Source organism: Alosa sapidissima, chromosome 6, assembly GCF_018492685.1.
Source record: "Alosa sapidissima isolate fAloSap1 chromosome 6, fAloSap1.pri, whole genome shotgun sequence".
NCBI lineage: Eukaryota > Metazoa > Chordata > Actinopteri > Clupeiformes > Clupeidae > Alosa > Alosa sapidissima.
Genome location: NC_055962.1, coordinates 30,482,335 through 30,497,334, shown reverse-complemented (window position 1 = coordinate 30,497,334; position 15,000 = coordinate 30,482,335). Strand labels below are relative to the sequence as shown.

Genomic DNA, 15,000 nt, shown 5'->3' with positions numbered 1-15,000 from the left:
TAGGGGAACTGCCAGAGTGACTGAAGCCATTTGTTTGGAGGTTGTGGGCATGCGTGGGTGGGTGTGCATGTGTGTGTAGGAGAGAGTGTGAATCGGTGTGTTTATGTCTGAATCCAGTGTGTCTGTCTGAGTGGGAGAGTGTGAGAGAGAGGGCAAGCCCCTTCGGTGCGTGTCTGGGGGTTTGTGTGTGTGTGTGTCTTTGAAAGGTTAGGATTTCACACAGTGATGAATTAGGGGTCTAGAGCATGTCTAATTAGGGCATGACTGATCAGGCATGAAAATGTTTGTGTTTGGTTGAATGTGTTTCCCGGTATATGTGTATATATGTGTGTGTGTGTGTGTGTGATAGTGTTTGTGTACGCAGGTGAGTGTGTCTGGGCATTCCAACTCACCAAAATGTCACCACACAGAATGCCAGTGGCCACACAAGCACCAGGGAAGTTTTGAGGTCCAAGTCCATGGGCTCTTCATCCTCGTCCTCATCATCATCATCTTCGCAAGGGCAGAGCCAAAGCTCCGCAAGACTCAGGCGATGTTTTAAGCGGTAGCTCGCACTTGACCTGTCACACACACACACACACACACACACACACACACACACACACACACAAACACACACACACACACGCACACACACACACACATATACACACAAGCCAGGACCAACCACAAGTTTCATATTAGTGTCAGTTATGAGTCAATATTAGACCATTTGCACTTACAGACTCAAAGTGAAGCTTAATACCATAAAATCAACACGGTCATTGACTTGACACTTATCACAAGAATAAATCAACTGTTAGATCACTATGTCTTCTGATTAGATCTTATTTGTTTCTCCCTTATTTTTGTGGTGTGATGCAATCAGACGCAGGTGCACGCAGTGACGGTAAACACCTCACGTCTCAAACCTCACACATACAGACAAACCTCCAGAAAGGTGGCACACAGATTCATGTTTGTTCGTACATGTCAGAGTCATGGAACGTTTTCGTCTGACTGGTTGGCAGCCGCTAGCCTTGTGATGCGTTTCCTGTCTGTCCTTCAAAAGAGGAAGTGCTGCTCTGTTGGCCTGGCCTAGATTCTTCTCCCCACCGCGCTCACATGATGTGGCCTCACATGCTTACTGGTGTGTGTCTGCGTAGTAAGTGTGTGTGTGTGTGTGTATGTGTGTGTCTGCATAGTAAGTGTGTGTGTGTGTGTGTGTGTGTGTATGTGTGTGTCTGCATAGTAAGTGTGTGTGTGAGAGTTTGAGCAATGTGTGTGTGTGTGTGTGTGTGTGTGTGTGTGTGTGTGTGAGTGTGTGTGTGTGAGTGTGTGTGTGTGAGTGTGTGTGTGTGAGAGAGAGTTTGAGCAATGTGTGTTTATGTTTCTAGGTAGGAAGAGGTATTGCTATTTCAGAGAATCCCATCCTCCCATGTGACAGTCAAAGCTGTTCAACATTTTTTATTATGACTAGTATAATGGTTGCACACAAAATGTGAATGTGTAAATGTGAATATGTGTCTGTGTGTGTGTGTGTGTGTGTGTTGCATTTCTTTGTGTCTGAGATCTGTCTCTGATGAAGTGAAATTATGAGACTTATTAACGTGTGTGTGTGTGTGTGTGTGTGTGTGTGTGTGTGTGTGTGAGAGAGAGAGAGAGAGAGAGAGCAATGTGTGTTTATTAGTGCTGTCAGTTAAACGCGTTATTAACGGTGTTAACGTAAACCTATTTTAACAGTGTCAATTTTTTTATCGCGAGATTAACGTTATTTTTGGTGTAACAAACTTTGTAGTTTTTTCACAAGCTGTTGCACGTTAGAACAACTACAACACCACACTGGATCTACCTAGACCGTGCTGCATGTAGCCTACACGCCCCCTTTTAGGGGAAAGGGAGCTGTTTGGATAATGGAAACCTATGCTGCATAGAAGTGGGGAGCGAAAAGGGCTTATATTATACTTACTAAATCTTGAAACAAACGTGAATAAAAGGCACAAAATAAGGTTGGTGTAAGAGTTATCTGTGTATTTATGGGATTAATGTGACCATTATGTTCCTATTTTTTGCCTACAGGAGTGTCACGAATGTAGGCGCAGTCAAACTGTCCGTGGCTGACTTTAACTAAGTTCGGCAAGCTTAACTTTACATGTCATAACATCAACTAAACATAAGTCACACATTCATTCTATCACTTGTAATATGAACGTAGCCTTTTACCTACAACTAGGTGAGATAATTGGCTATGCCTGTTATACTTAAGTTCCACAGTTAGTTAGCTAGCAAGCTAACCGTTTTACATGGGATATGGTGTGGCTAGTACGTGCTGAATGGGTTGTAATGTAGTCTACATCGTTTCGACATGAGTAAGATAAAATATGTGATTAATCGTGATTAACTATAGGAATTCAGCGATTAATCGTGATTAAAATTTTTAATCGTTTGACAGCACTAGTGTTTATGTTTCTAGGTAGGAAGAAGTATTGCTATTTCCGAGAATCCCATCCTCTCCCATCTGACAGTTAAGCCAAAAGGTGAAACATTTTTGTGTGCGTGTGTGTGAGAGAGTGTGTGTGTGTGTGGGAGGGGGGGGGGGGGTGCATTGATGCATCCATGTATAAGCTGTACATGTTTATCAAGTGTGAGTAAGTCCAGAATGTGTTGCTATTTCAGAGAATCCCATCTTCTCCCATGTGACAGTCGAAGCCGAAAGGTGAAATCTTTTATTATGACTAGTATTATGGTTGCACACAATGGTGAATGTTAATGTGTGTGTGTGTGTGTGTGTGTGTGTGTGTGTGTGTGTGTGCATAGGCGTGCATACATAGACACTAGGTGGTGCTAAAGCACTAGGAAGTTTGCCCTTTATCAACGAAAATGCCCTTTTGAAACTTTTTTTTTTAAATTATTAATATTATTAAGATTTTAATTCGGTATTTCGGTAGATTTTGCAAATGTATGTGTTAAGAAGAACGTTTTCTGTTGTATATGTTTTGTTAGGCAACATGTATTAACACATTCATTTGTGACAGAAGAAATAGGAAGTTCCCCATTACCTGTGAAAAATGCCCATCTGCATTCATGTAATGACAACAGTCAGTAGCCCACTATAACTCCTTCTCGTACTGTTTGGTCTCTTTATTGTCTTACAGATCAAGTAAAATCGTACAGTTTGCCCTCTAAGTCCAACGTGTAATCATTTTGTTGTGCAGTAAAATGTCTCATACAGCATCAAACAACTAAGCATTTTTAGCCGACTGGTCACCTGATAAAGTTTTACGCTGTAGCCCAGGTCAATGACAGATAACGTGAGGACGACCACATAGGCTACAAATAATTTCGGTAGAATTTGCAATTGCAAATCTATGTGTTAAGACGAACGTTTTCTGTTGTATACTGTAGGTTTTGTTAGGCAACATAAATTAACACATTTTATTTATTGTCTTAATTGTATATTGATTTACTAATTGCAGCACAAGTCAAATTTCATTCAACATGTGCGTGTAATTTTTTTTTATAATTAAGTGTTCCACGTGCGCTAAAAAGTGCCCCCCCCCCCCCCCCTTCTGAGCACCTGCCCCCCAAAATGTCTGTGCACGCCACTGTGTGTGTGTGTGTGTGTGTGTGTGCATGTGTGTGTGTGTGTGTGTGTGTATATGTGTGTGTGTGTGTGTGTGCATCCATGTATACGTGCTGTGCATGTTTCTCAAGTGTGAGTAAGTCCAGAATGTGTTTTGTAAACTCTACAAAGACGCAATCTGTTTCCAGAGGAGAAGTCATCATCTCTCATGTGATGGCCACGTAAAGACTTCTAAGACTCTTACTACACTGTTTGCTGTTTCCAGAGAACACACAGGACATCATAGGTGTGTTAGATAGACACAGGGGTGTGTTATATAGAAACCTGGATATGTTAGATATACACCTGGCTATGTTAGATAGACACCTGGGTGTGTTAGATAGACACCTGGGTATGTTAGATAGACACCTGGGTGTGTTAGATAGACAGCTACACAAACTTAGCATTGACATGCTGTACTCTTCACCACTGTTCACAAATAGTTAATTGCAATTCCTTCTTAAATGTATACATGGCTTAGCTGAATCAAATGTGTTAAGAAATGTGCTCAGAAATTGTGTCAATATGTTTTTTCAGTAATATTTTGGTCACACTGTACTTGACAGTATCAACATATGAGTGACATGACACTGTCATGAGTGTGTCATAAACAAGTCATAAACGTTTATGACATAATGCTTCTGTTATTAAATGACATTCGGTTTTTGCCATAACAAGTTAGGGTTAGTATTAGGGTTAGGGTTAGAAAATTAGAATTAAAATTTATGTTAGTGTGTAGTTGGTTTGACTATTGTGCACTGGCCAGTTGTTCTCAGCCTGGGTTCCCTTCAAGGCCACAGACCCTCAAATGTGTGATGTTGTGCGTCTGGAAGTGTGTGACGAGGTACGTGTTGAGTGTATTTTTATGTATGTTGTGCAGATGTTGTTTAAGGCGTGTGCGTAGTGTATGTCCAGTTTCCCCGATGTACAGCATGTGACAGTGAGTGCAGGTGATAACATAAACTAAATTGGGAGTGTCTAAATTTAATGGGTTAGTGAGTGCAGAACAGTGACTATGGATATTGGTGATGAATAAGTGAGGGGTAAAATGTAGGTTTTCCTTAGGGGGTGGGGGTTGTAAGTGACGGGTGAAGGTGGTGCGTATGAGGAGGTCTTTGAGGTTTTTATTGCGTCTAAATGCAGAGATGAGTGTGTGGTGTTGGAAGGTGGGGTGTGTTGTTTGGAATTCAGTATAATGTTGTTTCAGTGTGTGGTGTAAGTGTTGTATGCCGTGTGAATAGGTGCTAATAAGGGGCAGGAGATGGGGTGGGTCAGGGTTGGGGTTAGGAAGAGGGTTGGGGTTAGGGTTAGGAAAAGGGTTGGGGTTAGGGTTAGGAAGTGGGTTGGGGTTGGGGTTAGGAAGAGTTAGGGTTAGGGTTAGAGGTTAGGATTAGGGTTAGGGTTCATGTGTCATGACAGTGTCATGTCACTCTTATGTCGATACTGTCAAGTAAAGTGTTATCAATAACACGTAAAAACTGTTATAGTGCTCTGTTGATGATGTGCGTTTTTTTCTGTTTGGGCTCTTTGGTTAGGTTGTGCGGTGAAAGGCCCCAGGTGATGCCGCCAGCAAATTGTGTATTGTTGTTTTTCGTACTATGTTGTTCTATGTTGATCGCCACTGTCGGATATCCCCTTCCTAAAGTACAAGGAATTTAACACCTTTCCTGTGTGTGTCTGCAATCAGGTAATATAAAACTGATGTTTAGATTTATTTTTACTTACAAAGCAACCCAAATGCAGTTTGATTGATAGTCCCTGTAATGCTCAATAAAAGGGTATGATTTTTGAAAACGGAGATAATTATCGGTCTATGAAAATGATCGACCCATAATGTGATCTACCCCTATAAATATCTCTTCCCGAAGCTTCTGTCTGTCTCGTCCGTGTTGTCTGCGCACTCAGACAACCAGCTGATTCAAACAAGGAAAGCCCAGCGCACGAGAGTGGGTTTTAGCCAGATCTGTGAGTATGACCACCATGGGCACAGTGGTGCCACAAACATGTCTGTTGTAGCAGGGGTTTTCAACCAGTGGTCTGCGGCCCACTTGTGGTCCGTGAGGACATTGCTGGTGGTCCCTGACCATGGATTCAGTAATGTAGTTGCGATGTGGGAATCAGTATTTTAATTCAGTGGTGGTCCTGGGGTTACGCAATTAGTTAGAATGGTAGTCTCTGGTTCACAATCAGTTGAAAACCCCTGGCCTGCCCTAGTGCGTCTTCGGCCACGAGAGATATTCAGCCAGTAGTTGCCCTGTGTTGTGGGGCAGAGATCTGAGAGTGAGGAGGAGGAGACAGCGGAGGATGATGATGATGATGATGATGATGATGATGAAGATTCTCTCCATCTCCTTAGAGACACCTTGTGTCCCGACAGACAGACAGACAGACAGACAGGCAGAGTCCCAAGAGTAGATGACATAGTTGCTAACCTGTTAGCAACTTAGTTGGATGGCAATGGGAAATTGCATTGCAACCAACAAAATTGCTAAGTTAGTTAGCAACTATGGTAGATTAGCTAACTGAGGACTACCAGCGCCAACCTCACTACGTGCCCTGGCCTGTGCAGTAGCTGTGACGCCAACCTCACTACGTGCCCTGTGCAGTAGCTGTGGTGCCAACCTCAGTACGTGCCCTGTGCCGTAGCTGTGGTGCCAGTGTGTGACCACATGTGTACGGTAAGTGATGTCACACTGGGGGTAAACAATCTCTTAGTCACACTTTGTGAAAGGTTCTGGTGACAACCCAGTAGTAGGGTGACACAACACTCATCCACTTTCTGTGGATTACAATCATCATAACCGTTGCATTCATAGACAAATACCATCATTCATATCAATAGAGCAGGTGTTGGAGTCATAGCATACGTGGCATGTCTATGCTGTCTGTGTCTTCTAAATGGACCCTGAGTCTGGCCATAAAGCTGATGATGATGATGATGATTGATGCTGATGATAATGATGATGATGATGATGATGATTATAGCAGCTTTATACTAGCTAAAATCCATTACAGCTGCTGGTGAATCTGCTTGATCTAGCCTCAGTTCTTGTGCTCTAGTGCTTGTGTATTCTGTATTTTTAATGCCCTACTATTCCGGTGTTATATAATATATATAATAATATAGCATATATTGTCTGCCACAGGTGCATATGGACTATTTTAACAGAGATGAAAGAGGGTTTTGCCAGTGGGATTGCCCTCTCTATTAAAAGTGAGAAAAAAAGGGATGTGTGTGTGTGAGAGAAAGAGAGAGAGAGAGAGAGAGAGAGAGAGAGAGAGAGAGTGTGTGTGTGTGTGTGTGTGTCTCTGTGTCTGTGGCCATTTCCTCTTTAGCCCTGGGAACACCCTAACTTCTCTCCTCGATCTGCAACTCCTAGGTGAATACCCAGCAGTCAACTGTTGAGAGACTAGACAGAGAGAGAGAGGGAGAGGGGGGGGGGGGGGGGGGGGTTGGAAGCAAGCGAAGATCGTAGAGATGAAGAGATATGATAGACAGGAAAGACAGAGCATAGACAGGCGATGAGATAAAAAGAACACAAAAATGAAGTGAGAGGACAGAAAAGAGAGAGGGATAGAATGAGAAACAGAGATTGGGGTGGAGAGTGAAAGTGAGGTGTGACACATATGAGAAGATGACAAGAAAGGTGTGAAACGACAGTGCAGCAAAGGAAAGAGAGAGATAGAATGTCACAGCTACAGAGACTTCCTGAAGAACCCATCAAAGCATGAAAGTGATAAAGGTGTGTGTGTGTGTGTGTGTGTGTGTGTGTGTGTGTGTGTGTGTGTGTGTGTGTGTATGTGTGTGTGGGCCCATGTAGATTGTACACCATCTGTGACTCATAACATTTAGTATACTGAACTAGAGTGCATGTGTGTGTGTGTGTGTGTGTGTGTGTGTGTGTGTGTGTGTGTGTGTGTGTGTGTGTGTGTGTGTGTGTGTGTGTATGTGTGTGTGGGCCCATGTAGATTGTACACCATCTGTGACTCATAACATTTAGTATACTGAACTAGAGTGCATGTGTGTGTGTGTGTGTGTGTGTGTGTGTGTGTGTGCATGTGTGTGTGTGTGTGTGTGTGTGTGTGTGTGTAGTTGTGTACGAGTAGGCGTAGGCATTGCGCCTGCCTCACTTGAGTTTGGCGATGACAAGCTCCTTGTTGAAGAGGAAGAGGTGTCTCTCGCGGGTCTTCTGACCCTCGGTCAGCTGCACGCAGGCGTCCAGGGCCAGAGGGGAGCCGTCACCGGACAACCCCAGCACAAACGGACACTGCTCCACTGCCACGGCCACCTCCTCCCTGAAAGGTCAAGGGCACACTCAAGGTCACACATCCAGGTGAAGGTCACAGGTTCAAAGCATAAGGGGGCCAAACATTTTATTACAACCAACAAGACATCCCAGTCAATCATGTGATGGACAGGTGTAATAGATTCCTCTGTTTTGCAAAAACAACGTGCATATGGATGATGTAATATAAAAGCCTACAGCTTGACCTAAAGTTGACATTTACGTCTCTTGAAACATTTACTTTCAAAGCACAAAGTCAGACTATCTCAGCTGTAGCAACAAAAGTTGCATCGATCTTTCATGTTGTTTCATTTAGCTTCCCACGAGTGTCACCTTAAAACGCTATTTCAGTGACAGAGGTGGGTGGGATGTGAGGAGGGGAATTTTTCTTGCTAAGGGTGTTAATTTGCTCCATACAGTGATAACTTCACAGCACTGAGTCTTATTGGCCTTGAGTACAGTATGTCCTCTCCTCAAAACTCCTCCAAAACTTCTTTAAAAAGTGAACAGAAATGGGAAACAAAAAATCAGTAAATTAAGAGAACAGCGTGTTGTGACTAGCTGCCCACTGCTTTGTTATGTTTACTTTTGATGAATTAAGAGATGAGGCTAAAAAACTTTAGATACAAATTTATAAGTTCACAGTGGACAGTAGTTGAGGTGTCCTGTAGAGAGTTACTTTCATAATACATTGAGAGGCTAAAAGCAATACAGAGGTGGTGGTGACTCACAGAGTTTTAGGCCGCTCCTGTCTGAGTTATTTCAGCTGTCTTATCTGCAATAGCTCTCTCTCAAGAAATGTCATGTTTGCAGAGGAGTCAGTTCTGATCCCCACACAAATACCATCTGCAAGATTGCGGGCTTGTCTAACCTTCCCCCCAAAGCGCTGCCTTGAAGTGGACGGTGGGTGGCCCTAAAAGACCATCAAGCTGGATTCCTCCTGGGGTAAAAACATCCACAATAGATTGACATGATAATAACAGCTCAAGCGTTATCATATGTAATATGTAAATAATGTCTTCATTGAAGGTCTGCTGAAAAAAACAACACAAAGAAACATGAAAGTCAAGATAAACTCTTTTATTTAAAATGATAAAATTCTGTTATTACTCCTCATTGATCGATCCATGGGGGGAAGGTTAGACGAGCCCGCAATCTTGCAGATGGTATTTGTGTGGGGATCAGAACTGACTCCTCTGCAACTCTCACACTGACTCAGCTGCCAACTCTCACACATTGAGAGTGAGATTCATTAATTTGATTGGCTCCACGCCCTCTTACACCAGGGTTGGCAGCTCTGATAAAGCGAAGATTCAATGCAAGTGACCCTAGTTTGTCGTAATGATCTTGTAAACAGCCCCGTTCTCTCCTCACTCTTTACTCCTGTCACTTCTCTTGTAGCAATACAGTAGCAGCCACTGAGCTATAAAGAGCTTCTTCTTCACGTTCTTTATAGATCAGTGGTAGCAACCTAACTGCTCACTCTATTCTCTCTCAGACTGGCTTTGTTCAGATGACTGACCATGGCCACTCTGCCCATAGGGTCTTTTCTATTCTTCTTTTACCTTCTTTTAAAAATATATAGATATTAAAGTTTAAACGCTTTTCTTTGCTATAGAAACCAGACTCACATTTGTGTGGGTTTTGCCCTTCAAGTGCTTCCTTTGATATCCTTCACTGAACAAATGGACGGAGGTTATTGCCACCTATAGCCTATAGTTAAATCCTAGTTAGTACTGTAAAAGGCTTGGTGGAATAGTATTGTGTGGTAGTTGCCAGTTTTGACGCAATGTAGTGGCCTACACATTTCCTGGTTTTGAGTTTAACTAGCAAGCTATTCGGAATCCCATGCAGCACCAGTATGTTCACAAGTTCCTAATTATGTTTTCAAAAATATTTAATGAAAAAGGCTTTTTTGTTGTTTGCTGTTAATAACTGTTTTTATCAGATCAATGAACGCGTAAGACCATACAGTGGCATGATAAGAGTGGCTCGATGCAAGCAAAGCTGAACAAAATGACTCAGCTTTCTGAGAATCATATCTCCTGAGGTAATCAGTCTCAACATAATTATCTGCCGGACCTAATGAACTTATGGCCATCATTTGCTGACTAATATTGTGGAATGAGGCTACTAATTCCACAAAATCAACACGACTGAATAAATTTTGCTGTCAGAAACAAACTGTACACAACGGTCCTCAACTTGTTTAATTGGGTTCTTGACTTTGGAGTGACCTCTTTCAAATTGGCATGATCCAAATGATGAACGCTAATTTCATTTTGTGCCAGCGTTGCATGACATTTAATCTGTTCCTGTAATACCACTGCTCTTGAAACAACAAGGTCAATGAAAGATTCATGACAATTACTCATTCTTGCCAACAGGTTTAATAGCATTCTGTATCTGTATTTTGAACAACAGTGAAATTTTGCTAATAAAACTTGTTGTGTCTACATGAAAAATATCCAGCACTGTAGGAATGTGACTGAGAGTGTGAACATTCTACAGCTTCCTACTCCATTGATTTGGGCTATCTAACATAATAACTACCCTCCACAACTACACTTAGTCACACTCAAACACACACAGACGCATGCATTCACTTATTGAATATTACACACATGTGCACACACTCCTTACGTCAACTCAGAACACACACCGGCCTCTTCCATTTACCATATCACTTGGGAATCACAAGTGCTCTTCTCTCTTCCAGGGAACAGGAGGTGGGAGATCGCAGAGGCAGCCGGCAGACCTGGCTGAAGTGCCATAAACAGCTCCTGACACCTCCCCTGCACTTCCTAATGCGTGTCTGGAATCTGCTCATGCATGCAGATGTTTTTTCAATACAAGGATACAAGGATACAAGGAAGTTTATTGTCACATGCATATAGTTACTGGAAGTAAGAAATGCAGTGAAATTATGTCTGGTGTCAGCCTATTTGTGCATTAATGGGGGGGGGGGGGTTAAATGTGCAGTAGAAGAGGGGTTTAGTAGATTAAGTGGCAAGGGCTGCATAAGAAAGATTGGGCAGGGGGCACCAACAAGGAGCACCCATCACTTGGGAATCACAAGTGCTCTTCTCTCTTCCAGGGAACAGGAGGTGGGAGACCTGGCTGAAGTGCCATAAACAGCTCCTGACACCTCCCCTGCACTTGTGAACCACGCCATCTGGGTATCCATAAAGATTATTCACACTGTCCTTGGGTTTTGATTGAACACATGAGAAATAACTAGCTTTACACGTGTCGTAGGACAGGAATGCTAATCCTGGCGATACTGCAAGCTTAGGTAATAACAGGAAAATGGCTCATATATATATATGAAACATCTGCGGGCCTTCAGAGCCTAGTCAGTGTAATATTTACATATTTACAGGCATATTGTGAAGGTCAGAGTAATATTAACATTTAAAAACGTATCTCGGAGGGACAGTGCTGGTCATGCCAATCAGGCTCCTCATTGACTCATTCTGTGCACAGCCCTGCTGCACTGTGTTTGTAAGATGGAGGATATCAGCTTATGCTTCTTTTCTATTTCTTTTTGTTCTTCATCAACATCTTCACAGACATTTGACTAAAGGCATCCTTACACCAGAACACTTTGACAAGATTTTGAGAAAGATTCTTGAAAGATTGTAGTCTTTTAAGTAAAATTTGAATGGGGGGGGCATTAGTTAAAAGACTCAAATATTTTCAAGAATTTTTCCTAAATCTTGTTAAAGTCTTCTGATGTATGGGTAGCATAAGTTGAAATGAAGTTTCAAGCATTCAACAACTTAACTTTCAGTCCATCGAGTCTCATGGCTCGGCAACGAGTTGGCCTCGTCCGCCATGTAATGTTATAGTCTGGGGGAGGTGGTAGTGTAGTGGTTAAGGAGCTGGGCTAGCGTGCAGTAGCCTGAAAGTTGTCGGTTCAATTCCTGGCTTCCACCGTTGTGCCCTTGAGCAAGGCACTTAACCCCAAGTTGCTCTGGGGACAATCTGATCCCTTGTAATATAGCTGACATATGTAAGTCACTTTGGTCAAGAAGTGTCTGCTAAATGTAATGTAATGTAGTCTACCTCTCTCTACTTCTGTGTGTATAACATGTGGCATAGAGTCTCATGGCATGTAATGTTATAGTCTACCTCTCTCGACTTGTGCGTGTATAACATGTGGCATCGAGTCTCATGGCATGTAATGTTATAGTCTACTGTACCTCTCTTGTGCGTGTGTGCGTGTATAACATGTGGCATCGAGTCTCATGGCATGTAATGTTATAGTCTACCTCTCTCTACTTGTGCGGATGTGCGTGTATAACATGTGGCATCGAGTCTCATGGCTCGGTTGGCCTCGTCTGCCAGGTAGTTTCAAACAAACAGCCTGGTGCCCCAGCACGACCTCAGGAAAAATAGACAAACAGTGTGCTGGGACTGGGGGCACGATTGAACCACAACACCTGTGCTCTTCAAAGGGACTCTCCCTACTGGTGGCCCATTAAACAGATGAGTTCAAGTATAAAGCATGCACTCTCATATATGCACACACACACACACACACACACACACACACACACACACACACACACACACACACACACACATATACAGCTGCATGCAAATACACAGATAAAACACAAGGCTTTTTGTGGGATGCTATTGCTATTGCACACACTGCACTGAAACCTGCTGTCAACAGTGCAGTGTGCTGCGGTTCTCTTTGCGCAGAGTCAGACTGAGAAAGAGTGGGAGTGTGCGTGAAGTGGGTGCATTTGTGTGTGTGTGTGTGTGTGTGTGTGTGTGTATGTGTGTGTGTGTGTTTGTGTGCGTGAAGTGTGTGTGTGTGTGTGTGTTTGTGTGCGTGAAGTGGGTGCATTGTGTGTGTGTGTGTGTGTGTGTGTGTGTGTGTGTGTGTGCCACTGCAGAGTGGGTGCATTTGTGTGTCTGTGTGTGTATCCACACCTGACAGAAGGATGAAGAAACAGAGAGAATTGTTGTTTGTTTGTGTGGTGAAAACGATATGTGAGCCGTCTGTTGATTGAGAACGAAAGAGATCACAATGGGAAGACAAACACTCAAACAAACAGATGGATATCTACGTACAAGAACACACACACACACACACACAGGGGTTTAAGTGTGTGTGTGTGTGGGGGGGGGGGGGGGGGGGGAGGAACGCAGTCCCACCACCTCAGATAAATTAATAATAAATATATTCTTTCATACCAACGATATAGCGCGATTATATTGTTAAAATAAATGGGGAGTTAATTTTTCGCGTGTACAGAGGTGACCAAGAAGCTAGTATTGCTACACCACGATACTCAATATGTTGTCCAACGGTGAGTCATTTTTCCCCGTTGCACCGACACTGGATTTTAGGGTTCCCCCACCTGCCAAATCCCACTTTAATCACTGCACACACACACACACACACACACACACACTTCCATACAAATATACAAACATAGTGTGACAGCCTTTCAAAGCATAGTTGTCTAGTAATGCATTTACTTCCCCATTTTCTGGGGTTCATCTCCTTTACATATTCCAGTGCAGACATTCTGAAGACTTCGTAATAGCAATAACATAGTGACATATAACACCCCATCCAATTCACAAAACACATCCCATAAAAACATCAGAACACATATCTCTGCAACACAACTCCACATAAGGGGGCAGTCTGAAGTGCTAACCAGTAGGCCACGGGATATGATTGTCATTTATGTCTGATAGGCTATGTATAACATGTGAAGAAAGACAGGTAGCAGTGACGCAGGGTGTTATGAATTATACTTTTATAAAGCAACAGCAGGGGGTGGGGGCATGCACAGATCTACGGGGTGGCAAAGGGTGGCAGCTGCCACCCCTGGGACCCAGTCTTGCCACCCCTGTTGCCACCGCATTTATAAATCAGATAATATTTTTTTAAGTATATTTTATGTTCATACTGTACATGTTGGTCTGAGAACTGTGAGAAGGTGTGAAACCCGCACCAAACTCCTCTCAAATAGAAATCGCAGATTTAGAATCCCCCGCCCCCTCACAATGGTTTCACCCATCACCATCAGCGCAGTGACCCCCGCGAAATTTCACCAGTGGCAGCAAGTTGCACAGTGCATGGAACTAGATGTCAACGTCTGTAGGCTACAACGAAGTGGTAAGTTTGACCACTAAGTCGAAAAAGTGAATTATCAGACCCATAGTCAGTCCATAATCAGTTAACCCGGCAACAACCCCACTGTTAGTCTACGTTATTTACTGTACATCCGCAAGACTTTGTCTAATCGAATTTTTCGATGATGGTCAGGTCAGATAATAAGGACATGCTCATGCGTAGCTTAACGTTAGTCTATTTGTGTGTGTCGCTAATTTATAACCTTTGATTGTAAATACTGTTGTCGATGTCAACCCATTAATACACGTGATAATTCAACATGGGTTCTCAAAATTGTCATGCATCCACTTTCCCAGCATCTATGACTATCCAATTTTGGTCGACATGTCAAATCAATCTAGGATATCTAATCGGTGTCAAGCTGGTGGGGGTTGCGTTTTTCTTTTTCCTTTCTTTTCATACACGGTGTAAATCAATCTACACAAGTAAAAGTACATGACTTAAATTCTACTCAATCACAATAAGTAAATGTACTATTTTCAAACAAACCCTACTCAGAGTAGGCTACTACACTAGGCGTTTGGTGATGTCAAAGCACATCACATATGAAGCTTAGTGAGATGTAATTGCTTAGATTCCAGTTAAATCTTCCAGTTTCATTGGGTGGTAGATTTCAATAATTTGCTGGTAGATGAACCAACAAGCTGAGCAGCACAGGAGTTTGTGTTCTCAAGAAATTAACATGTTGCTTGTTCACTCGTGTTTGAGGTTGTTTCTTAATAGGAGATTTATAAAGGTACTTTAATACAGTAACTATACATGTACTTCATTATTCACCACTTTGTGAGTGAGTGAGTAGCCTAGATTGTGAATGGCAAAACATAATTTGGCACTAAAATGCAGGGACTGAAAACAGAATGATTTTCATTTAGGTTCGTTCTGAGCAAAAACATTATTTGATATCATAATATTATAATACCTATATAATATTAGGTCTTAAAAATGCT

General features: G+C 42.6%; 1 protein-coding gene and 2 long non-coding RNA genes across 5 annotated transcripts in view; 2 read left to right on the top strand and 1 right to left on the bottom strand.

Moving 5' to 3' along the window:
• The window catches only part of tagapb (T cell activation RhoGTPase activating protein b), a 39,008-nt gene that overhangs the window by 11,719 nt on the left and 12,289 nt on the right, over window positions 1-15,000 (bottom strand). The window contains exons 3-4 of one of the 2 annotated variants that reach the window (XM_042095435.1): window positions 7,733-7,897; window positions 393-560 (exon numbers count right to left, since the gene is read on the bottom strand). In XM_042095435.1, coding sequence (XP_041951369.1) covers window positions 393-560; window positions 7,733-7,897 — 333 coding nt within the window. Of the gene's footprint in view, window positions 1-392; window positions 561-3,038; window positions 3,071-7,732; window positions 7,898-15,000 lie in introns of those variants that run through there. The other variant, XM_042095436.1, reaches the window with a different exon arrangement.
• Window positions 1,035-5,939, top strand: LOC121711667. 2 transcript variants are annotated; one of them, XR_006032401.1, is made up of 5 exons: window positions 1,035-1,144; window positions 2,453-2,516; window positions 2,656-2,695; window positions 5,137-5,288; window positions 5,470-5,939. It is a non-coding gene; the product is annotated as an uncharacterized LOC121711667 (long non-coding RNA). The 2 variants fall into 2 exon arrangements; XR_006032400.1 differs by having other exon boundaries at window positions 5,137-5,939.
• On the top strand, window positions 7,128-10,823 carry LOC121711668. The gene is made up of 3 exons (XR_006032402.1): window positions 7,128-7,344; window positions 7,695-7,935; window positions 10,607-10,823. It is a non-coding gene; the product is annotated as an uncharacterized LOC121711668 (long non-coding RNA).